General features: G+C 37.8%; 1 protein-coding gene across 3 annotated transcripts in view; it reads left to right on the forward strand.

Moving 5' to 3' along the window:
* HSD17B4 (hydroxysteroid 17-beta dehydrogenase 4) overlaps positions 1 to 26,421 on the forward strand; it is a 128,467-nt gene that overhangs the window by 35,373 nt on the left and 66,673 nt on the right. For all 3 annotated transcript variants that reach the window (XM_038401855.2, XM_043514936.1, XM_043514937.1), the window contains 7 exons: positions 98 to 226; positions 7,953 to 8,056; positions 9,735 to 9,971; positions 12,465 to 12,516; positions 16,312 to 16,383; positions 17,908 to 18,011; positions 24,881 to 24,946. In XM_038401855.2, coding sequence (XP_038257783.2) covers positions 98 to 226; positions 7,953 to 8,056; positions 9,735 to 9,971; positions 12,465 to 12,516; positions 16,312 to 16,383; positions 17,908 to 18,011; positions 24,881 to 24,946 — 764 coding nt within the window. The remainder of the gene's footprint in view (positions 1 to 97; positions 227 to 7,952; positions 8,057 to 9,734; positions 9,972 to 12,464; positions 12,517 to 16,311; positions 16,384 to 17,907; positions 18,012 to 24,880; positions 24,947 to 26,421) is intronic.

The raw sequence follows: 26,421 nt of genomic DNA on the forward strand, positions 1-26,421 counted from the left end.
AAAGCACACTAAGAAATTGAAGGGTTCTGCAGTTTGTCTTATTGACCACTACCTTGAACTCTGTGATCAATGTTTTCCATTTTCACTGTTTAATTAGTGCGCTGGGAGCGATCCCTGGGTTCCATTGTTAGGGAGAAGAATCATCCTATGACACCAGAGGCTGTGCAAGATAAATGGGAGAAGATCTGTGACTTTGATAATGCCAGCAAGCCGCGGACTATCCAAGGTAAAGGAGGTCTTCAGTATAATACAATAGTCTGGGGAAACAAAAGAGAGAGAGAGTTTTATAGAAACATCAGGTTTTTATTTTATACTTTTTAGAAGGAAAAAAAATGTCTGCTTAATCAGTTGAACTTCCCCTTCAGCTGTGTCCTCTAAATCATCATACACATCTAGTAGAGTCAGGCCTTCTTAACGCTATTGCTGTGCCTTTGATTGCAACATTCGAGGCAGAATGTCGTCTTCCTCAGGGGTTTCCTAGCTAAGGTGCTTAATTTTGCTATGAGTTCTGTGTTTTACAGTCAGATTGAAGGTAATTGTATATTTGGTTGTACACCAATGCATGTAGGAGCAACGCGTTAATAAGGAATGTATTCCGTTCTCTACTGGAATCTTGGGTTACTGTTGGAAGTTTAAGTAAGGAAAAACTTTTGGGTTAGGGATCCTCTGGCATGACACTGGGGCTCCGATCTCCCCAGCCTCCTTATCCTAGATGACTTCTGTCACAATTCTGCAACTGCACCTGTATTTCCCCTTCATGGTTCACCAAGGGCATCCACTCTAGGCTCCCACCTCCTTTCTTGGGCAGAGACTTGCATCTCTCTTCCCTCCTGATGGGGTTTTCTAGGCTGCACAGTTCCCTACCTGCAGTGTATTTCCAGAAAGCCAGACTAAGAGGCCAGCATCTGCACTTTGCTTTCTCTTCAGAGGCTATGAACGTCATTGCCGGCAGTTATAACCTACCAAGCAGCCCTTTATAAGCAAGCACGTTTATTCTTAAGATGAAAATATTACAGAGAAAACATATTAAAAAACAATAAAAGTTTCTATACATGTGCTAACAGCTTACTAGAGGTTACCCATCAGTCTTTCTGGGGCTTCTGTAGGCCAAAGTCCTTCCAAAATCTCAAGGATTGGGCCCCCATTGGACAGATGGTCCTGTCCATTTGCTGGATCAGAAAGAAGGGCCTAAATCAATTTAAACTCAGTCCTTTCTTTGTCTGATGATCTCTGGAGAATCCCGTTTGAACTAGAATATGCAAGCCTTTACAGGTGGTGGTTCTTGTGTGGAGGTGTTGCAACCTGAGTGAATATGCCTAATCACTCCCTATTGTGCTTAGTTACTGGAAGAACTGTGGTCATCTTCCACCATGGTATTACACTCCCTAGCCCACAATGATACAGTAACATCTTCTAAAGACATTGCAGCAGATTACCATATCTGTCACAACTTCAGCCCCCCTTTGATCCACCTGACTCCACTGCCTCTTGCTTCCTGATTTGACCTGCATTTTCAGACCCTATGTACCATCTTAGTCACTATCTTAGCCTTGGTCTTTACAAAGCTCTTCTCTATGATGGCCACCTTATCCTTTTCCAATTTTGCTCCCTGTCCTTTCCTCCTCCCTTTCTGCCCAAGAGCTTACTTATTTCTTCAGGGACAAAATTGGCACTATGCAGCAAGAGCTCTCGTCCCTCTGCCTAACCTTCATTCCACCCATTGCCTCCAGTGTGACTGGTATTTTTCCTGCTGCCTACCTCTAATCAATCCCTCATTCTGCTCCACCTCCCCTTCCATCTTCTGACTTTTCTCCTCCCCCATACTCTCATCCTTCTCTCTGTCTTACTCTCTCTCTCTTGGATGGTGCTTTCTTTCATCCTACAGACGCTATATTGTATATCTTTTCCAAAATAAAACTTCCTTTAACCCCCCCCCATCTGCCTATCCAACAATCATGTTCCTTCTTTCCATAACTTCTAAGTTTCCTAAGTGTGAAATGTATGGCTGTTGCTTTGTTTTCTTCTTCTCTTAGTATTGAATGTTGTTCTGACAGTGTGAATTTTGTTAAAGCACCTGGGGCAGTGTTGGGTGCTTCATAATGGTCTTATGAACATCTAATTGAAATAAAATAAGCCCTTTCGTCCTCTAGGCAGTAGTGCAATATAAATAAACAACAAAAAGAATGTGACAGGTTTCAGAGTAGCAGCCGTGTTGGTCTGTATCCACAAAAAGAAAAGGAGTACTTGTGGCACCTTAGAGACTAACAAATTTATTTGAGCATAAGCTTTCATGAGCTACAGCTCACTTCATCCGATGCATGCAGTGGAAAACCACGAAAGCTTACGCTCAAATAAATTTGTTAGTCTCTAAGGTGCCACAAGTACTCCTTTTTTTAAGAATGTGAGGGGAAAAGAATTAGTAAGATAGACAAAAGTGATTAGCCATTCCTTGGTAATGGTCTGGCTGTTTAAAAACATCACCAACAATTAAAAACAAACAGCAAAACCCTAGATAACCACATCCAGAAACAATTAGACTGCTCTGTGGAGGGCAGTTGAATGAGACCAAGATAGGGAGAGGGTGGGTTGTAACTGGAGCTGGCAGCTGACGAGCAGACAAGAAAGTAAGTGATCAATAAAAACAGCAGAAAGCATCTGACATTAGTAATGTCTGATGTCCAACGGCTTCTGCTACAAATGGCTGCTTCTGTTTGTTTGATCCTATCAGCTTGTGTTTCTCTGGCTCTACCCTGAAGATTTCTTTCCCCAATCCTACATGGCTAGGGGGTACGCAGATGCTGCAGGGGCCATTGTGCCTCTGGAGAGGATTGGGGGTCTCCCCTGCATGTTTCTGGGTTTGGAGCTGCCTGGTCGTCTTTGGTGTATGGGGCAAGTACCATGATTTCTCCTCCTACCAGTTTAGATATCAGATATCCTGTTTACTGGTTATTTATACACTAAACAGTATTTCCCTTTAAAAAAAAAAGAAAAGAAAAAAAGCACCAAGTTTGAAACCAGATCGTATGCATTAACTTCGACCCCACATAACCTCGATGAAGTTGAGTGTTCTATTCTGTTGCATTAAAATCTCCTCCTACACTCAATTTATGAGGAACAAAAGGATGATATACTTTCAACATGATGATGACATAATTTCAGCATGAAAAATTTTGTTGCCATTCAGGCAACACACTCAAATTCTGGATTAATTTACGTCTTTGAGCTACTGCACGGGCAGAAATATTTTTCTGCTAAAGGTTATTACATGTCAATCATGGTGGGTTTTTTTTTAAACTTAAGTTTTTTACAGCACCCAAAAGTGAGCTAGTGACCTCACCAAATAGCTAACTGGCATATGTCTGAGCCTCAAAGAGTTTGTTTGTTTCCATATGTGACACAACAAAGGGGGTAATCACACTCTGGGATGAGATTGTGAAAGGAAAGGCAGTGGTCCTAGCAATAAGATTACAGTTACTCAGCAAAGGTGTGTCTGCAGCACAGCTAAACACTTTTAAAGACCACCTTTTACTAAATACAAATATAACATTTTTTGTTTTTTATTAAGCATCTTGATTAACTCTCAGCTTCTTGTGCATATGTCATAGAACTGGGCTGGTTATCCTCTGGCCTAGCACATGATCCTAGTGGCCTTTCCCCATTCTCTGGGGACACCAGATGGTGCAGGAGCTCCCAAGTTTCTGGATGGGGGTAGAGAGAGAGTTGGGTGGGGCAGAGCTCAACTCATAACCCTTCCCTCTGGACCCAGCAGCCCATCTCCCTGATGGCTAGAATAGCAGCCTTCAGCTGCTACTGCAAGCTAACATAGTTAGTCCTGTAGCTCAAGTGATAGAAGTCTGTGCTGCGGTTGTGAAGCTCTGGGTTCATACCTCACTGCTAATGCATGGTGGGGAGAGGTTGTTCGGTGTACATAATAGCATTTGTTTCTATCTTTTTCATTTAAAAAGAAATAGGGTTTTAAATGTAATTTTTCTATGTTAAAAGGACATTATTCAGGTTGCAAAGTCAAGCACTTGAAAATCAGGAAATGTCAGATATATGGTTTCCCGTTCAACATTAATTCTGCACCATTATGTATACGCATTAAGATAAATGTAATTACATGATCATGTACTATTTTGTCCATAGGACCCCCTACCTCATTCAGTGCACAGATGTGTGGCAGACATGAGGTTGCATGAGCAGCTATTAATCTGGCATCACTTAACATTCAAGAGCTTGACTTCACAACCTAAATAATATGCTTTTCACCTTTATTTTTATATATATAAAATTATTTATGGAGTGCCAGCCATATGCTAAGAATACAGCTAGAAAAAAAGTTATTTTTCTGAAGTAAGAATTAATTACTGCATAATACAAAGGTAGTTTACTTTGAAATGTATGTTAATTTCAATGTTTTTGATGTAGTAATGTCTTTTTTCAATTTGACAATCTGTTAATTCACATGATGATAACATTCACAAAACACTTAAATATAAAATATCAGACATTTAATGTAATCTAATTTCCTTGGAGTCTTGGTTGGATACATTGAAAATGTAACCTTGCATAACAGGAATGAGTCATGTCTGGTCAATTGCTAAAATATCATTGTAAATCTAATGCTGTAGGTGGGACTGCTGTTTCCAATGCCAGGCAGCAGAAGGTCAGTGGAGATTAAAGTGAATTAATGTGTTGAGACACAGCAGTTGCACACTACTGTAGCAGTCCTTTTGGAAAATGGGAGGAATATTGGTCAGTTGTGGGGTTTTTGATGGAAAAAGTTTAGTGAGCAAACTGCTCACAACATTGAAATTGATCCTTTTGTTTAATATAGTATTATTTTAAAAACAAAAGAAAAGCACCCTCCATTCTCAAATCTGATTGCAGCGATAATATTTTAATGGCTTACTTAAAGCCTTACAAAAATCTGAAGAGCATCTTTTAAAAACGAACTTGTTTTTAAACAGTCATGAAAAACGTACTGAAAAATATATATTAACTTACACTTGCTACTGTGAAATAAATATCTCAAGAAGTTCAGTATCAGACTAACAGGCGTATCTCACACTCTAGCTGTCTTTGCTGTGAATTTAAAGAACAATTGATCAAATTACAAACCCAGCAGCCCACTATAAAAGTCCTCCCCAAAAGCCAACCTCCATCAAGCCCTCTGTCTCCCGCACTCACCCCCAAAAGCTTGAATAAATAGATTTGCCTTGCACTGTGCTCTGAAGATGAACAAATCTGATGTGAAAGTACCCAAGAGAGGATGTAGTTCCAAAGCTGAGGGCCCCTCATTGAGAATGCTCTACCAATTGCCCTTTCGAAGTGGATCCAGGTCAAATGCTGCTGCTGACCATAACTGTGGCAGTAATGTATGGAGAGACACAAGTATCTCAAATAGGCTGGTCCCAGGCCATTTAGAATTGTAGAAGTGTAGGACTGGAAGGTACCTCAATAGGTCATCTAATCCAGATCCCTGCACTCAAGGCAGGACTAAGTAATAACTAGACCATTCCTGACAAGTGTTTCTCTAACCTGTTCGTAAAAACCGCCACAACTTCCCTAGGCAATTTGTTCCAGTGTTTAAACTACTCTGACAGTTGAGAGGTTTTTCCTAATGTCTGACCTAAACCTGCCTTGCTGCTATTTAAACTCATTGCTTTTTGTCCTATCCTCGGAGGTTAAGGAGAACAATTTTTCACCCTTCTTGTAACAACCTTTTACATACTTGAAAACTGTTATCATGGACCCCCCTCAGTGTTCTCTAGACGAAACAAACCCAATTTTTTTTCAATCCTTCCTCATGTTTTCTAGACCTTTAATCATGTTTGCTGCTTCCTCTGGATTTTCTCCAATTTGTCCACATCTTTCCTGAAATGTGGCATCCGGAACTGGACGCAATAATCAGTTGAGGCCTTATCAGTGCAGAGTGGAAGAATTACTACTTGTGTCTTGCTTACAGCACTCCTGCTGATACATTCCAGAATAATGTTCACTTTTTTGCGATTAGTGTTACACTGCTGAATTAGGGCTAAATGGTGGGGCGGGGGGACCCCAAGTCGCTAACCTTAAATTTCATCCAGACACCAATAAGCAATGATTCCCAAACCACAGGTGTCATGTGCTCCAGCCAAGATACACCAGTGAAAAGTTGGGCTTCAGCAGTCTGTACCAGCATAAGTCTCCAGATGCTTAATGCATAGTTCCACATAAAATGCATATCAGGAATCTCATTTTAAGATAACATCAGCATGAATCATGGTAGCAAGGTTCTCATCTGAAAAAACAGATTTGGTCTTCTAGTCAGAGGCAAATGGGAGGAGTATTTTGTGGTTAGCTAGCAGCTGCTGGAGAAACAAAACCACCCCCAGATTTGCAAATTCTAGTAACATTTGAGAGAGACACCCTCCCTTAGAGAGTCACAAATAATCCTTTTGATAACTTTAGGGTTGCCTTTACTCAAAACAGCCACCATTTCCTGGATCTGAAGCTACAGTCTGCCTCCAGCAAATATGGCCACCACCTTGCGTTGTTTCCAAGGGGGTTGAGGCTAAGCTACTCTCTAGAAAGATGGTGGCTCCTTAGACACTACTTGAGGACCAGGCAGAGGACAGGAGAATGTAAAGGGAGTGTGTGTGTGTGTGAGTGTGTGTGGGGGGCGTGGGGGGAGCTGTTAAGGGGTGAGTTGGGAAGCAGGACAGGAAACTGATAGGGTGGATGCAGAAGAATATGGGGGCACAGGGCAGAGTGAGGGGCTGCAAGAGAATGTGGTGGGTAGAAGACTGAGAGGGAAGGAATTATTGGGGACAAATGAGTTTAAGAAGCAGGGGAAGAACAGGAGACTGGGTGGCAAAAACAGAGCAGGAATTTCAGCAGGCGAGGTCCCTATCCTACCTAGTTAAAGGGAGATAAAGAGCAAAAGAGTGAACATTTTGGGGAGAGGAGAGCTCAAGACTCTTCTGAGCAGTAAGCCTGGAGGCCTGCATTTGTGTGTACATCTAAGGTTAAATTTTGTAACTGCAGGGATCATGCACAAAGAGCTTCCCCTAAGAGTGAAAAAATCGGCAGGAAGGAGAAAAATAGTGATTTTTAAAAATCTCTTTATTTTTAAGCCAATCTCATGATCTTTTGGAGACTGGTTTTTGAATGTTTGATATTAGGATTACTGATTTTATCCAGATTGAGTTTCTGCCAGCAAGCTCTCATCAATGCCTGAATCTCACCCAGGCACTGGGCCTGGCATTGAGCAGCCCTTGCTGGGTCAGGTGATAGAGGCAGAGATAATCATGCTTTCAGCATACTGAAAGCAACACAGCATATACTTTGTACTAACCCACTTTGTTGTGCAGAGTAATCTGCCTCTCTTGCAATCATGACATTGCTCTACCTTCAACTTGCTCTTTCTGTTTACCCCAGCTTGAAGAGGAGGATGATTGATAGAAAACATGATTTTAGAATACCCAAAAGAAATAAGTATAAAGAGGAGAAAATGTGTACTAATTATCAAATTCTGTCTTTTGACAAAATTAGTAAACCATATGCAAGATGACTTCTCTTAACATGTTAGTGCTGGGGAAGTTAAATTTAACATACAGTTATGGAATTGGTTGTGTGACCAGGATAATGTTGTTGTATAGCACTGGTTATTTGTTCCAGACACAAGTGCTTGAAATAAATATTTTTTCCTTCATCATATGAATCACAACTCATTCCTGAGTGCAGAGCCAGTAGAACACCTGTAGAATATAATTGCCACACGTGGTTTGTAGGCATCAGTAAGGTACAGAACTAAAATCTGTTTAAAGAAATCTGTATATATTGAATCACCCTTGCCCCCATTTTTTATTTTTTCCTATACGTCATTGAAAGAAGGATCTAGTTTTGCAGATTTTGGCAGGGTTTTTTTGGCTATTTTAAAATAATTTGTTCCCTTTTGTTTGTTCCAGAGTCGGTAAGCATACTGAATGATGTGCTAAGTCAAATAGAGTCTGAAGAAGTTTCCATGAATCCCACAAGCTATACTAGATCTGCTTCTTCAGGCTTTGACCCAGTAAGTAAAAATGTTTCTGCAAGGTACTCCGCTTGTAGCTATCAAAAGACCCAAAGCAAGGACAAGCTTGCTCACAGCATGTGATCAGAAGCTTTGGCTTGCTTTCTGTAAAGGTCACTTTTTAGATGCTAGAACTAGAGCAGAAATAATAAACTTGCGCCCTATTCTCCTCTCATTTTCTCTAATTGGTGGTAGAACTTTTGAAACTAGATATATAAATTAAACTTATAAGACTTATCACCTCTTGCACTTTAGAGCATTCAGACACCCTAAATAGGATATTGTTCAGAATGAGGTAAAGACAGCACATCTCTGGTTTTTACCTGATAGAACAAGGCTCTTTGTGAAGTGTTTTTTCTTATCTTTCACTTGGCTGATTTCCCACAAGTTCTAGGTGGGATGAGCTGGCTATTACGGTGTAAACTGTTTCATTAGTGTTGGTCTTTAATCATGATTGTTTGTTGACCTGTCCACTGAAACGTTGTTTTTCTTTGAAATACTGCGTAGTGTAATTTGCAGGATGCGGTTCTTTATTGCTATATAGTCTACGGTGATATAGACAGGGCTTCCTTACGGTATTTATTGTTATGGACTATATTTAAAGGAAAACAAACAAATACCAGTTCAGTTCCAGAAATATCTTCCCTGTGACATGGCATTTAAGTAGGACTGTCGATTAATCACAGTTAACTCATGTGATTAACTAAAAAAAATTAATTGCAATTAAAAAAGATTAATTGTGATTAATCGCAGTTCTAATCACACTGTTAAACAAGAGAATACAAATTAAAACTTATTAAATATTTTGGATGTTTTTCTACATTTTCATATATTGTATTCTGTGTTGTAATTGAAATCAAAGTTTATATTATTTTTGATTACAAATATTCACAGTATAAAATGATAAAATAAATAGTATTTTTCAATTCACCTCATACAAGTACTGTAGTGCAATCTTTTTGTCATGAAAGTGCAACTTACAAATGTAGGGTTTTTTCTGTAACATAACTGCATTCAAGAACAAAACAATGTAAAACTTTAGAGCCTCAGTGCACTCAGTCCTACTTCTGGTTCAGCCAATCGTGCAATTACCATATATACTCATTCATTAGTCCATTCGTTTATAAGCCGACCCCCCAAGATGGAACGGTAAAAAGAGTAAAAACTGTATGACCGTTTCATAAGCCGACCCTATATTTCAGGGGTTGGCAAACTTTGACTCCCGGCCCGTCAGGGTACGCTGTTGGCTGGCCTCAGCTCCCTGTGGCCGCGGTTTGCTGTTCCCAGCTAATGGGAGCTGCGGGAACTGAGGGGATCCATGCCTGCAGACACTCCAGGTAAACAAAACGACAATGTATTAGATATTAAATTCAATGATTTCATAGAGTTTAAAATAATCAAATTTTGGTGTAGACCCGTTTATAAGCCAACCCCCATTCTTTGATGAGTCGCTTTTTTACCAGAAATATTTGGCTTATGAATGAGTATATAAGGTAATTTTTTGGATAATGTGATTGATGTTTTTGATCACTTGACAGCCCTACATGTAAGTAATCATAGCAAGACTGTTAATATATTAGTTGCAGTTATACGATGATTTTGCCTGCAGAAAGTAAATTGAAATCAAATATTACATAGCATTTAACTTTGAATTATACTATATATTTTTAATCCACAGAGCAAATATGTTGGCCAAAAGTTGCCCACAGTGGTGTATAATTATACTCACTTGCAACCGATTTTGTACGCTCTTGGTGTGGGAATGACAACCAAGGATCCAGATCATCTAAAATTTGTTTTTGAAGGCAGTGAAGCATTCTGTTGTTTACCTACCTTTGGAGTCATCCCAGCTCAGGCATCTTTGTGGGATGGTGGACTTGCTAGTGTTCCAGGACTCAACATTGACTTCACAAAAGTATGTATGATTTAGACATTGCAATTTATTTTATGTTACGTGCTATATAAATTGACTGTAATTGAAATGGCTCAGTATATACACCAAAACTTCAGAGATTGCTGCTGTTCTAGAAAGAGAAAAAGTAACAGGCTCTGATTTCTTGCAATCCAGGGAAAAACTTGTATTGAAATTAGTTACCTACCTCTCTTGTATAGATTTTGTGTGTTTTTTTTCCCTAAGATGCTTATGAATCACGTGTGTGTATCTCTTTCTTTCTTTCTTTCTTTCTTTCTTTCTTTCTTTCTTTCTTTCTTTCTTTCTTTCTTTCTTTCTTTCTTTCTTTCTTTAAGTGGGAATCTTGCTTAAAGAGCAGCATCCTCTTTATTAAAGATCAAAAACCTTTATCTAGTCCTGACTTTTTTTTTTTTTTTTTGGTAATGGAAGGATTTTATTTTTGAGCAATTTCTTTTGCTCTTTCCAGGGATGAAACTCTACCATAGATAATCTAGAAAACAAGTACAGTAGGTGTAATCTTTCCTTTTTTTTATTTAGTTGACAATGTACACCTCTGCAAACACTCTTCAAACTGTGTATCTACATATATCTGTGTAGACATTTAGCTATATATCTATTGAACAAGTATAAATTATGTAAAGCTGCCTTCTTCAAGAATATGATGTCATAAGAAATTTAGTATTTCATGTCTGAAATATGATTTTTAAAAAGCTTAAAAATGTAAGATTTATAGCATTTTCCATACTGAGACTGCGGGCTGCATAAAAACTAAAAGCTGCATAAATGGCTATGTTGTTTTAGTCACAATCCTGCCCACCCATGAGTTTTTTCATAGCTGTCTTGACGTCAAACTCTGACGTTTCCTTTAAAAAGCCAAACAAACAAAATCCAAACACCAGATGGCCAAACCCCTAGTATTATGTATGTATTGAACCAGAATCACTGCTGCTGACTTTTGTTGACTGCACATGAGATGTCCTGTTGTGTTTGTGAGAAGCTAAGGAAAAAAGATAGTGCTCCACAAGACAGAGGGATGCCTCTTCAAAAGGTTGTAGTGTCTATTATTCTTACCATGTTCCACACATAGGAAGAAGAGCAACATATCATCATCCACATTCCTGGGAATGGTGGTATAGAGCGAAATGTTACTCTCCCTCTCTCCTTGGTCCCATACATTAAAGTAAATTACAGTCAAAAGGCTCTCCCCCGCAGTGGTGTTTGTCTTCAAATTCCCTGCATTACAAATCTGAGTGGTGGTTATCCGTTCAAAGCATTGAATTATAACTGGGATATTTGTTAAAGCATTTTTTAAAAGGTCTACTTTTACACCTGAACTATTTTTTAAAGTAATTTTAAACCTAGGAACTTGGTGTTATTCAGTGAAATCACATTGTTTAGCATGAAATCTGCTGCAGTACAGAAGGCATTTTAAATGGTGTTTACGCTAATTGAGAATCTGTAATAGATGCTCGAGGAGTGAATGAACAGTTAATCATAACTGTTTGGTGGTGGACGTTATGAAAAATGGACTCCACTTCAGAAGTTTTGTCAGTGATTAAAAGGATAGCATAAATATGCTGGAAATATTTTAACATTTACTTAAAATTTAGAAAATCTGAAATTTTCCCTGTTGTCCATCTCATTGACATTCTCTTTTGAATGCACTTTCTTTTAAGATGATATCTGAGGTTAGAAAAGAAGTTCTGCAGCTTGGAGTGTTCAAATTTTTTAGTAATGGGAAATTCTTAGAACACTTATAAATTGATGTGTGTGTAGGCTCGTGCTAACTGATTTATTCTGTTGTCGATGCATGATGAGGTAGACGACAGAAATTTACTGGCAATAAAATTGCCCATATTTATCTTTTTGATGACTTCTTCCTAATTAGAATCTTAGACAAATAGAAATGTAGGACTGTAAGGGATTTGAAAAGATCAAGTTCATCTGCCTTTGCTGAAGCAGGATTAAGTATACATAAACAATCCCTGACTGGTGTTTGCTAACCTAGTCTTAAAAACCTCCAAGGATAGGGATTCACCACCTTCCTTATGTAACCTGTTACAATACTGAACTATCCTTGTAGTTAGCAAGTTTTCCTTAATATCCAACCATGCTTAGTATATTCCATGAAAATACTGTATGATTGTAAGTCAGAACTGATTGTGAAAGGCTGATTGATTTCAGGCTGTTACCAACAACTTCCAACGTTGAGTGTAGGAATTATTTATACACTCTAAGTGACATAAAAAAACATTCTGAAATAATGCACTCATGTCAATTTATACTGGTATTTTATAACCTTGTTGCAGCGAAAAATATCCAGGTGTGGAAAGAACTGGATATAATTTCTCACTTCTCTTTATTTTGTAGCAGTATGTTTTCATTCTGAACACATTTCCAAAATATCTGTAGCTACATATTTGCTTATGACAGGGACGGGGGAAGTAGTGGCAAATGATACTGATTATCATTATAGTGTTGCTTATCTTTACACAGCTACTGCATGGTGAGCAATATCTGGAGTTGTATAAACCACTGCCAACCTCAGGTCAGTACTTTACTCTGACGGTTTCATATTCACCATGACAGCACTTCATTTTTCTTTTGTATCAGCATTACATATGGAAATATGGATACATTGTTTTGAACTGGTTTCTGTTGCAAATTGTACTCTGTATTTTGTGTGTGTGGCTTTATCATACTGGTGTTAGAACTTTCCAATCAGATGTATGTTAAAAAAATCTGATCAGATGGTGCTTTTTTTTTTTTGGTCTAACTACTATAGTTTATATTTGTTGTGATATACTTAGTAAAAACAAGGTACCAATTGGCTTTCTGCTGAGCTGCCTGAAAAAGAATATTCACTTGCTTACTAAACATAAATTAGTGTGCCTTTTCATTGTGGTATATATAGCTCATGATCAACTCATTAACTAGAGGTATTGTTGATTACCACTGGGAGTTGATATAATAAATTGTCAAAATATTTTTTCCAGAAACTGTACTTTGTTACATTTTTACGTCCTTGTGTCTGTGAGACTTAAGAAGGAAATCAATTCAGTGTGTTTTAATTTTAGAAAGACGAGCTGAGTAAGGGAATATATTTTATTGGGCCAAATTCTGTTGGTGAGAAGTTTTTGACTTTATAGAGATGTGAACAAAGACACACTTTATAGAGATGTGAACAAAGACACCTTGCCTTCAAAATTTTCATTGAAAAATATATTGGTTAATTAGGGTCTATGTCCAAAGAGATTATATATTCATGTTTTATAAAACTTCACTAATTGCAAAGATAAGAACAACCATATTGGGTTAGACCATTGGTCCATTTAGCCCAGTATCCTGTTTTCCAACAGTGGCCAAGGCCAGGTGCTTCAGAGGGAATGAACAGCACAGGCAGTTATCAAGTGATCCAGGTCACTGAGGATCATCCACTCTCAGCTTCTGGCAAACAGAGGCTAGGGACACTCAGAACATGGTTTTGCATCCCTGCCCATCCTGCTTAATAGTCATTGATATACCTATCCTCCATGAACTTATCTAGTTCGTTTTTTGAACCCTGTTATAATTTTGGCCTTTACAGCATCTCTGGCAAAGAGTTCCACAGGTTGACTGTGTGTTGTGTGAAGAAGTACTTCCTTTTGTTTGTTTTAAACCTGCTGCCTATTAATTTATTTGGGTGACCCGTAGTTCTTGTGTTATGTGAAGGAGTAAATAACACTTCCTTATTCACTTTCTCCATGCTATTTGTGGTTTTATAGCCCTCTATCATATTCCCAGTCTTTTTAATCTCTCTCCATATGGAAGTTGTTCCATACCCCTAATAATTTTTGTTGCCCTTCACTGTACCTTTTTCAGTTCCAGTACTGGTTGCCAGAATATATGTGTATTTATTTGTAAAGTGGTTTTGAGAAATTCTTCAGAGAAAGAGATGAGAGCAAGTAGGGAAGAAACCAAATAAACCACGGAAACTAGTTCTTTTCTTCTGAGAGTGAAAGGAAGCACCTGAGCTCTTTATTGCTTGCAAAAAAGATGGCATGCTTTCCATTAATTGACAAGACTCTGTGAATAAGATCGTATTGTTCAGGCTGATATTTAAGTTCTTTGCAGATCTGTCAACCGATTTAAAACAATAACATCTCAAAAATAGACTCTCATATTGCATAGGATACTGGCCACCAATTCCTTTCTTGGATTTTCTCCATGAGTTGCTGTTGGTTTGAAGATGTCTTAAGAACTTTCAGAAGGCAATTCCTCATACCTCATTCCTGACCTTTAATAATGCATATTATGACATAGACCTGTATGTAAAAATAGATATATATATATAATTTTTTATTGTTAAAAAGCAAGAATTTTCATTTGCCTCCCTAGAGGTCTAAAAGTGTAAAATATTCAGGATAAGAACACCAGAGACACTTGTTTGAGAGAAGCTTGGCTTCAGTATTCAAAGTTGTGCTTAAAATCTTATATTTTATAACTTTGAGTGATAAGAAAGCTTGTGATGGTTAAGAGCCCGATTCTTTGAACATTTTGGGTTTAATAATTGAAAATGGACTTTGTTAAAAGCGTTTATTGGGGGGGGGGGGAGCCCCTAGCCTGATAAAGGCTAAACGTTTTAACTAGAACTCTTTGTAATACTTGATAGTTAGGGTGGTGTTGCTGATTCAGAAGCTCCTTTAATTATATTTTTAATTATATTTTATAATTATATTCAGTGACATGAGAAGACAGCAAACGGAACACTTTCCTGCTATTTGACATTCAGCATTACTAGTTGTCATGGAATATGATAGGTAATATTCGTCCACGTGTAGTGTTAGCATTCTGGATAAAGAAAGAGGACATAAGAAATGGCTAAATAAATACTCTGCGTTTTCTGCACCAAATAATTAGAATATGTGATACAACTTGTCTACATTCTCTAGGAGAAGACTCTTTGCAAATAAAAGAGAAGTAGTGGGGGTTTAATATGAAGTACAAAACTTTAAGACTATAGAGAGCTATTTATTTTTCAAGTTTTGTAAATAGTTGCTTTTGGGAAGTGGACTTGCTGTAAGGGCTGAGAGAAACAGTATATTTTGTGTGTACTCAGAAGTGTCTACTTTTGATCCACTATATTTTGCACTTATATGGCACCTACAATCTATATGTGCTTCATCAGCATGCTTTGCCTTAAAGGTCAGCCAATCAACTTGCAACCTATTTCATTTCGAGACAGGTGTTGGCAGTGGTTTCAGGTGCTATTTTTGCTCCTCAGTGACTGTGGTTTTATAATTAAATTTTCTTATCTTTCACAAAACATAATTTGCTTTCCTTCCCATTCTGTTTATGTGTGAAACTCAGAGGAAAGAAAAGTATTCGTAATATGGGGAAACAATTTAATTAACTTTACACAAAATGCATCAAGAAGAAAAATAGAAAAAAGCAGTTAAATTGTTTCTCTCTATCAATTATAATTTTAACCGTTATTGTTCAAATAAAGGTCAAATATTTTTAGACCAAAGCATGGTTTTCAGTGGGGCATAGTAAGCCTCACAGTAGTCCTTTGCAGTATATGCTTGTTTCTCTTGCTTGGCACACCTATCAGATCTCTTGTTTTTAGCAGGATGTGTCTTAAGGGTTCTACTGGGAAAAGACATATGAATTAGCTTCAACAGTCACATAGTTATTGTTGTGAAATTAATGAGCCAGTCTCAACCTTGAGAGGTTCATAAATATTCCAGACATGAGTGCACCTTGACTTTTGGTAGACATTTATGGCTTGTCTACATGATGAGTTGGTGCACAGCAAGCCAGGATGTGAATGTACAGTGTGCTAGCTTTGCCATGTGGACTCTGTTACTGCGCATTAAAAGTTTCTTAGTGCACTTTGATGTATTGCTGCTTGAAATAGGAGTATGTGGAACTTTTAGTGCATGGTAGCAGAGTTTTTATATGGCAAATTAGTACATTGTAGGTTCACATCCTAGTTTTCCACAAGCTAACTCGCCATTTAGGTAAGCCTTAAAGCCTCAATCTGGCAACTATCTCCACCCAGGCAGATGCCTCTCAGACTCAGTGGGGCTCTGAGTGGATACAGGATTGGGATCTAAACATATATCTGTTTACTGTTAACTGTGAGTGGACATTTTAAAGAAAAACCTCGCCTGTGTTGTATTAATGTATTACAAATAAATTACTTATAATGTATATATTCTAAAACCTGGCTTGTGTAGATAACAAACCTGGGAATATTTGTCATTAGCTTTGCTAAAATACTCCTGCAAAATTCATGTTGTATTGTAATTTAAGACCTTCGTATTACAAGATATATGTTTTCCTATTCTCTCTCTTTCAGGACCGTTAACTTCAGAATCAACTATTGCTGATATCCTTGACAAAGGCTCAGGAGCACTTATTCTCTTAGATGGTAACCATATTGTAATTTATTAAAGAGACACAATCAAAGCGGACAGTCTCAAAATTTAACCTATGATAACAATAACTCAGCCTAAAATCAGTTTAAATTCTTAGGGTCTGTGCCACGTGGTCCAGTGACTGCTGAGAAATGAACTAATTTGCAATCATGTGCATGTTGCCCTGTTCTTTGGAATAGACAGCGTACTGAAATTAAGAATACTCCTTTTTGAGAGAACGTTGACAGAAGATTCAGTAGTGTTCCTGCCCAACATCTAATTAAATTGACTGTCAACTTGAATTTTATGAAAGGACATCCTTTAAGTTATATGTCCTTAAATGTTTTTATTCTCTTTTGTTAATTTTTTTTTCTGTTTTTGCATTAATTTAATGGGCCCAAGAAGTCCATAACAAAATATATGGGTCTTGATTTCTGGTGGCGTGGTTATGGTATAACATGACTGTTCAAGTTTTAGAATGAGACTAATAGGGAATGAATCACCAAATTTTTTCAGGTAGTGTGCTGTTTAGATTTCTACATGAACCCTTTAAAATTTTTTCTCTACTGTTTCCTCAAAACCTCCAAATAATACTAACTCCTGACCTCTGCCCTTCCTGTTTCTTACTAGTTAATGGCTTAGTCTGGCGAAAAGCTAACTGCTCTCCAACCTAATCTTTCTAGCTATTCTTTACTTCCACATAGGAACAATTGAAAAGCCAAGGTTTGGGCCAATTAGAAGTTTATCCAAACCAGTCTGTCTATTTCTGTAACAGACCGAAAGGTTCTGGTGTAGGTCATTAAAAGTTAGCTGCTTATGGGAGAAACTAGGCGCTCAGTATAAGTGGTTGTGGTACACTACTGGCAATAAGTTTAAGTATGAATGCCTGTCTGTGTCCTAATGGAATAATAAGTGAGAATAAATTGGAAATAGAGAGATTTCTCTTTCACCTCAGTAACTGTAAATACTTCAAGTTCAACAAAATCAAAAGTGACTTTAACAAAAAGAAAACCAAGTGACCTTAAATTAAATCTTCCTTTGGGGCTGCTTTTTCCACATACACAACAAAGCAGCACTAATATTGTATGAGGTTGTGAATGTGTTTTTACACCAGGGATTGTTAATGGCTTCTAACAAATCACTTTTTATGGCATAATTCTATAGTATTTAAATAAATGGCTAATGATGTGTGATATGTTGAAATAAACATTAATTTCAGCACTTTGTGTGTTGTCAACCATTTTTTTTTAGCACTTGGTATGGCATCAGCATTTTGATAGCTCATGTCTTCATTTTAATACTTTTGTGTAAAGAGCATCTATAATAGCATAGTTTTAAACAGGACATTAATCTTCACTTGTTAGGAAATGATTTATGATAGTGCCATTCGAAAGTGAGGACATTGTCCCCTAACTTGTGAAGATGAACACTAGCATATAGAAAACAAAGCTATTCAGTATCCACTGGCTCTGAGAGGGATCAGTGTTAGGAGTATTCAAAAAAGAGAATATAACCTCTCATTTTATATTGTCTTCCAGTTCATACCTACTGTGGAAAGGATCTGTTGTGCTATAATCAATTCTCTCTGTTTGTTGTTGGAGCTGGAGGATTTGGTGGAAAACGAACATCAGAAAAGGCGAAGGTAAATTTTAAATGTATTTCAGATGAAATAACTATTGTCTTTCACTGAATTATAATACAAGAAAAATAATTAATATATTGATTAGGGATGATCAGTTAGCTTGGGAATGGCACAGCAGAAGACAGACACAAGCAGATTCTGAACCGTCTTCCAGGATGGAATTGCCTAAGCAGAACAGGCTGAGGTGGCTGATTAGAGTGGGAGAAGCTGTTTCATAGTTGCAATCTAAGCTGGTCTTGACTTTGAGGTCTATGAACTTAGGCTGCAGGTCATCTTCTGAGGGAATCATCTGTTCACTAGCCAAGAGGGCAACAGTTATGTTGACCTCATATTGCATAGGATACTGGCCACCAATTCCTCTCTTGACCTCGGAGTATGATGTAGGTCAGTGGGTCTCAAACTTATTTGATTGTGCCCCCCTTCTTTGTGTCTGAAGTAGTTTATGCTCCCCTGCCCCTCCACCACACAAGTTCATACACCAATAATCATAAATCAACATGCAACTCTCTCTAAATATTAAAAACAGTAAGGCATTGATTGAAAAGAGACATTTAAGTATATAGGGTAAAATTATATGAAAGTGCACAATGTTTCTCAACTCGGGGTCCCACCCAAAAAGGGGGGGTCACAAGCCTATTATAGGGGGTCACAGTATTGCCACCCTTATCTCTGCGCTACTTTCAGAGTTGAGTGGCTGGACAGTGGTGGCTGCTGGCCGCGCGCCTAGCTCTGAAGGCAGCACTGTTGCCAGCAGCAATGCAGAAGTAAGGGTGGCATGGAATATGCAACTGTATGAACACATCTGCAAAGTTTGCTCTTTATGCCCTGACCAACCCACGAAAAATGTGTGATTTGTCCATAATTTAAGTAGAAGCCCCTGCTGATCTGTCTGAAGGAATCAGTTTTGCTAGTTATTCATTGCTGTGGGGAAAATGTGCGCAGTGGATTTTTTTCCCTAAAGCTTCTCACACCCACCCCCAGATTACATTCCACGACCCCCCAGTTTCAGAACCCCTCCTGTCAGCCAATCTTAATTTAGGCATTGTGTAGCACTTCTGTGATTGCCTCACATCTTTTGTTTGGTTGGCCCCATGTGACTTGATTACATTCTCCATAACTAGAAGGAGGGGTGCATAGTTCTTTGCTAGAAGCTGAAGGAAAATTTGTTTACTTACTTTCCTTTTGATCTGTCAACTCTTTGGAAATCTCTTAAGTCTCTGTATTAATATCTAGGGCAGCAAAAGCCTTGCAGAACATCAAAAGTCAATCCAGTGTAAATAACTTTTTTTTTTTTTTTTTGAGTCTCTTTGTATTAGATTCTGAGAGTTCAACCTCTCTTGTAGACCAATTTGAAGAGCAGGATTTCTGGCTACTAATTTTTTCTCTTTTTACACGTAGCACAGAGATTTAGATGCCTCCAGGGGCTTTTTCACTCTTCTTTCCTTTATTGTTGGTTTATACTGAATCTCCTTGAATCAGGGGGGTCCTGATTGTTTTATGTCCTGTGCAAAATTTATGCTTTGTCATTTTATCATCCTATCACTTGAATATATACCTGTGTTCCACTTTCAAATGCTTTTTTCTTTTCTACAGGAAAAAAATTGAGCCATTTTTTGAATGCAGATGGTAATACCACACAAGTAACTACCTTCATAGGAGTAGTCCCCTTGTTACTCATGTGCTTAAGACTTTACAGATTTATCCCTTTAGTGTATACTCGGGTACATATACCTCACAAATTCTTTCAGTTAAAGGAAGTATTTTGAATCTTTCTTCTTATAATTGTAATGACAGAAATCTAGACTTTAATGGCCCTCAGTGTAATTTTGCACCTAAGTGCATGCACACAGAATCAGTTGTGGGTGGGAGAATACAAAACAATAAATGATGATTTTGATTAATGTAATCTTGATTTCATATGATCTTTTCCCCATAGTACATGATTTCTTATGTAATTATATTCTGAATGTTTTTAATGTGTGCATGTTTAGTTAAAAATGAAATCCCAGCGGAGGAGCTTTCAAACAAGTGGTGTTCCTCCTGTTTTGTTTAAAATGGCTGCGGAACATGCTGTTCATGGAAAAAACCTCTAGATGTAGCTCTGTTTCTAAACTGATGCAGTTATGTGTGTGTGATTTCAGAAGCAGAAGCAGAAAAAGAAAGAAATAATATTGGCTTGCTCCCTGGATTATTATCTAGAGTGAAACTCTAGCATCTTGGGTGGTAGTTGCAAGTGACATACAATGGCATAGTGAGGTTTATTGTGTATGTGCCCTAAATGCAAGTTCAAATGCATAAAGCAGCTATTCACCTAAATGAGAGGAAAAACATGGCATGTAAATAGGAAATGGTAAGGAGGACAGTTAGCACAATAGGACTCTTCTCCAGATCGGGGCCTTTAGGCAGTACTGTAAGACAAGTAATAATACATAGTAATCATATGGGCTTTGCCATGTTGTAGGCACAGCACCATATAAGATGATTTATTTTCAGTTTGTAATGGAGAGCCTATGCTTGTACATCCATAGTCCCATGTACACTGCTTTCTGAGATATTAGTTCAACTTCAAAGACAGTAGATTGACCAGCTAAAAAAAGCTTTTTGTTTTTAGATGTGCACTTAAATCTCTATCCACTGTGTTCAGATTACTTAATCTCAAATCTTGCGGTACACCCAACCACAGAAGATCTGGAGTGAGGCTTTCTCTAAATATATCATATGCTTATAAACAGAAAATTGACAGAATATAAAAACAGAATATAAACAGAATCACTCTTTGTTTTACACAGGGACACAACTCTTCAACGTCTCCTTGACAAATTTAACAGAACACTTTATCATCATAAAGCTGATTTCAATGAGACTATTTGTATAAACACAGCAGCCCAAAAGAGCTGTTACTAAAGTCAGTGGTGGTATTAGTGGCCCAGCTCAATATTCATGGACTTTTTTGTCTAACATGGGGCTTATAACAAAAACACAGGCCCACTAGAAACGAGATAATAAATTGAAAACCTTCTGGGCCAAAAATTATAGACTAAAATCATAGTACTGATTGTTGTTTAGGAAGTAGTGGTGGTATTTAGTTTTCTTATGTTAACATTGAGAAAATGTTTTTGTTAATGTCACACTGATGTAGTCTTGTCTGTATGTGATCCTCCTACATCACAACAAATTAATAAATTGTTGTCCTTATTTTCACTAAATGAAGATAAATCCTTTCTCCTTGAGGCTTTTTAACATACAGGGAAATCCAGATGAGGATAGAATACAACTTGGATTGCCTAGATGGTTTTTAATTTTTTATCTAATTCCTTATAGGGCTATGTATTTGCTACAAACACCATGTCCTACAAGATATCGGGAAGTTGCCAAATATAAAAATTGTAGGAAAATGTCTGGTAATGCAATAACGTTAAACTTAGTCTCAGCTATTGATGATTTAGATATAAAGGTAGGATGTGCAGGATTATAGCAGAGTACTGAGAGACTGACTCATGAGTTCTGTTCTAAACTATGCCTCTGGATTTACTGTAATTTTTGTCAAGTCTTTCAATCGCTGTACCTCAGTACTCTAAAATCAGTATTATAATATCTAGCACAGAGTTTTTGATTGTAATGTATGTGCTCAGACCTAGAGTGTGATAAGTGATTTTATTTAATTTTTAACATATATAAAACATGAAAAGAATGCCTATTCCAGATTCTAGGTACTCTAGTGATAGTTAATTCTATTGTATTTTTATGTTGAGACACAAACAGGAATAGTAAATCAAACAGCCTTTCTCCACACACAAGAATCTAGTCCCAAATCATATACTTCTCCACTTCAGTTCCTAAAAAATATGAATCCCTCCCAAATTAAAATCTACAACTTAATCTCCCTAACATTAGCCCTGTCCAAATAGAAGGGCTTGGCGGTGTATCCCTTAGGTTGCCCACAAATTTCAGGCAGTTTCAGACCAGAGATGGTAGTGAATTTCTAAGTTAGGGGTCTTCATACAGAACACATTGTGAGCAGCTCCCTCTGTCATGTATTAAAGGAGCTGGAGCTTGAGCACCTCCTTTCATCTAAAACAGTGTTGAATGGTCGGAGTGGTGCGGTCTTTCACGGATCTCAAGCCAGTTAGGGCTTAATAAGACAGAACTAGTATCTTTACCTCCAGATGGAAATCCACAGACAGGCCATGCAAATTCTGGAGCAGTGCTATCATGTATTCATGGCAAAATTCACTGTGTTTATCAAGCTGGCCACCACTTCCTGTGCCTTCTTCAGTTTCTGAGTTAATTTAAGAAGTAGCTCTATTGTAGTGTTCTGAAGTGGCAAAGGCATGGATGATTCTAGTAAGACCTGTGCCCGAGAGATGGGATCACAAACTTTTGAGCTGACACAGACTGAGGAAAGTCACCCCGTTCATTGCTATATGATTGTTTAGCAGCAGCTGGGAATATAAAACCCCTGAATTTTGAACTCTTCTGACACACAGCTAAGATGTTTCCTCTGTCAAATGGGGCTGAGATGATCTTTGCTATTTCCTCCAAATACCCCGACTGACCTATTAACAGTCTCAAACAGCTAGCTCTCATCCATGCCCCAATCAGTACCCTACACTGAGACCCTCGGCCTCTTGCTATGGCTCATGCAATATATGTGTTACCAGCATACTGAAAACACTTAATCCCATGCACCTCACAAACCCTGCATTGACCATATGTACACATTAACAGAAAGAGAAGCCAGCTCTTGGGACAGAAAGGCAATTACCCAAAACTATCCTCTGCCTTATCTCTTTCCTCTCAGGTCTGAAAGCAAGTAAATACCACTTATTCTACGTAGCCTAGTGGACAGCACAATTGGCTGGGAGTTAGGAGACCTGTGTTATATTCCCGGTTCTGCCACTAGCCTGCTGGTGATTTTAAACAAGTCATTTTAATCTCTGTGCTTCAGTTTCCCCATATGTTAAATTGGGAAAAGATGCTGAGCTCCTGTAAAGCACTTTGAGATCTACAGATGAAAAGGACCATGTAAGTGCTAGGTGGTGGCATTACTATTTATTCAGTTAGAAACTAATAGTTCTAATATTGTTAGGCTACCTAGTCTTTAGCCAGAAGAAGTTCTTCTATCATACCCAGATCGTTAGGGATTAGTGCCAGCCTAAACTCAAACAGAAGGGAGCACAGAAGTTACGTCCCAAGATCTTGCTCTTCCATGGGAATGGAAAGCTCTATGTGAATTTGAGGAATTTCCCCCTCCATAATCACACTGTTTCTTCCCCGGGGTGAAGGGGTGCTTGAATCAGTTCATGGGAGAAGAGAGCACAGATAAAGCAGGCTGTCCATAGCACAGACTCTTTGCTGTTTGAGATTTTGTAGATGTTTTGGTGGTAAAGAATCCTCTGTCTTAATTGCTTCCTGTACAGGCTCAGTACACTAGCTATTATTACTAGCATTTGAACGTCAGATCAAACTTCAAATGCAATTTTCAGTATTTTGCAATTTTTATTGAAGTATTTTCTTTTAATTCTGCTTCTTTTGGGGGATGAGCAGACTTAGGATCAAGGCCAGAATCCATCCAACCATAGTGCTTCTTACAATGGTAAATAAATATGTCTTGCTCTTTCCCACATCAAATGTTTCATGTCTTTGCCAATGAATTCCCCATTAGCCTAGCGGTGGGAGTCTCACTTTCTTATCTAGGCTTCTGAATCGAAGCAAGGCAAAACATTCCATAATGTGCTACTGTGTCAGCACTTTAATTCGGTGTATCTCCCATTCCTTCCTGGGATAATATACACAAGCTAGCACTAATTAGGATATCTGCTGTGGAAAGTGACAGGTAACTTCATACCATCTAATGGGTTAAACTAGCATTCATTCTCTTTAGTGCAATGATATATTGAGAACTGACTTGCTATTGGTAAAAATCAGAAATTATATCTACCATTGTAAATACTTTCTTTTTGTGGGTTTTCAAGAATAAATTTCAGCTGCTTGAATAGTTTTCAACTGGTTGCGATATTTTCACTCCATACAGATCAGCCGTTTAAGATGGAGTCTGACAGACTGTCATGTTGAGTTTACAATTTATATAATCAAAAAACCAAAGCTATAGAGAACTTTGTTTCAAGTGATAGGGTTCAAAATGCAGCGTGTAATTGGGAGGATAAAGAATAAAAAGCCAGAGGCTTTGAAAGACTAAAATAAGGTCCAGAGTCATTCATATAGCGAACTTTTCAAAAGTTGGTTAAGCTTTTGTTATAAGACAGTATTTAAATACTTTTTTTTTTGGTTGCTGTTGTTTTGCTTCAATTTATGGTCCAAAATATTAACCTTGGTTTTGATAGGTTTCAAAGTTGGAACAAACCGGAAAACTGTTAGTTTGTAGAGAAACTAATAACCTTCTTTCTTGAGCTTTATTTTTTTTTTAATTTAGTTTGGAAGAAATAACTTTAAAATGGTCTGCTGTATGAGTGTAAACCAGATTTAATGGTTCAGGATCAATAATCACTTTATAACTTGATGTGTGTTGCCTTAAAATTGTTGTTAGAGCAGATGTTTGTAAACCTAATGGAGTGATCATCAGTTATTCTTATTGGCTTTCGTAAAATGATGCAAGACCCTGGAATGTACAATTAAAAGAGCAGTGGTGTTCTGCCGTGACAAATTTGTGGCAAAAATGTATTGATGTTGTATGTTTAAAGAGAATCTTGATGCAAACTTTTTTGAGCTTGTTGGAAATTTTTTCTCCTTATCCTTAAATATGTTTTAGCCCCCACCCCTGGGAAATCATTGCTTTTAGTTCTCTTTAAACATGTCTGATTATGGTTTTAGGCTTTTACATTTAAATATTCTTCCATTTTTCCATTCAGGTAACAGTGAACCCACCTAATAGAACACCTGATGCTGTACTTTCTGATGTCACTACAGTTGATCAGGTAAAGTTTTACTTTTTTAAGGAAGGAAAGTTTCTTTATCAGATTTACTTGGGGAAATCTCCTAGCTCCGTCCTCCTTATTTTTAATAACTTCTCTATTTTCACTAAAATAAAGTTTATTAAGTGTTCTGATTTTGAATATCATAACTGTTGTATTTAAACTTTTATGTATGATGTTCTTTGCTTTAGTAAGGCTTATAAACTTACTAGGTTTTTCTAACGTAAAAATGCTATATAATGGGAAGGAGGCTAAAATGATTAGCATGTCATGTTGCATTTGTGAAAAATAATTTTCATTAGAATAGGAACTTTTGAAAACTTGTACCAGTGCCTGTGCATGACAAGATATGGAACAAAGTAACAGTGGTGGTTCAGAACACAGTGGTGCTGAGTGACGCAGTCAAAATGTTGTTAATGTTTTATAAAACATACACTCATTTTAATCTCTGGTTGCATATGTAGACATTAAAAACAAAAGCAGTGAACCTTACATGCTGACAAATGTCAGTCCAGTTCCACTTCCCTCTGCCAAGATCCACACTTTCAATACTTCAAGTGCAATCACTTCCCCCTCAGCAAAAGCCTGAATAAATAGATGAGTCTTTCATCATTTTTTTAAGGTCAACAGTTAATAAAACAAATTCAGAATCTACCAGCAGTCCATCAAGAGAGCTTTGGGTGAAATTATCAAAAGTGTCTAAGTACTTTTAGTCCCTTTTTGGAGCTGAAGTTCCATTGACTATCAATAGAATGTTGGCTCTTAAGTGCTTATACTAGTTTTTGAAAATGGGAGCAAGCTCTTAAGTGGCTTCAATGCTTTTGAAAATTTTACCTGTTTTTTTCTAAATGTTTAAAGTTAGGGACTGTTAGCAAAAAGACCCCAGCTGATCTTGCTACTCAGCATCATGCTGGAGCCAAGGGAGGCATTTTCCGCAAGTTAGGATTCGAACTATGTATGGCTTAATATAAACACCTTGAAGTACGCTCAGAAGGCAACTGCAAGCCAGCTCCATCTTCCGAGAATTGATGTGGCATTCAGCACTCTGGTAATGGGTCCTGTTAAGTGAGAACTGTCACAATTGTAGGGCTAGCTGCTTCTGTATCCCCTTTCTGGTTTCTGAATTCACCCCTCAGGTATCAGACCTCATGTCCTTACCTCTTCTGGGGTGGAATAGCTTTATTCTCCCACTCCTAGACTGGGCCCTGAGCTATAGTGCCCTGTGTCTCAGCCATGCTTACCCAAACTGTCTGATTTAGTTTGGCACCTATGGTATTCCCTGTCAGGAGTCTATGACTAGTGGTGAATAGAGTGATCCAACAGCCTTCATAAATCAAAGCATGGTTTCGCTGAAATAGTAGGAACAAAACATGACATAAGAGAAAAAAGGATTTGAGAACAATAATAGTTCATACATGTCTGTCTGACATATATCCCCACCATCTTGTGATGGTGATCCAGGCAGGCCTAGCTTCTTC

Source organism: Dermochelys coriacea, chromosome 5 (genome assembly GCF_009764565.3).
Source record: "Dermochelys coriacea isolate rDerCor1 chromosome 5, rDerCor1.pri.v4, whole genome shotgun sequence".
NCBI classification, from domain to species: Eukaryota; Metazoa; Chordata; order Testudines; family Dermochelyidae; genus Dermochelys; species Dermochelys coriacea.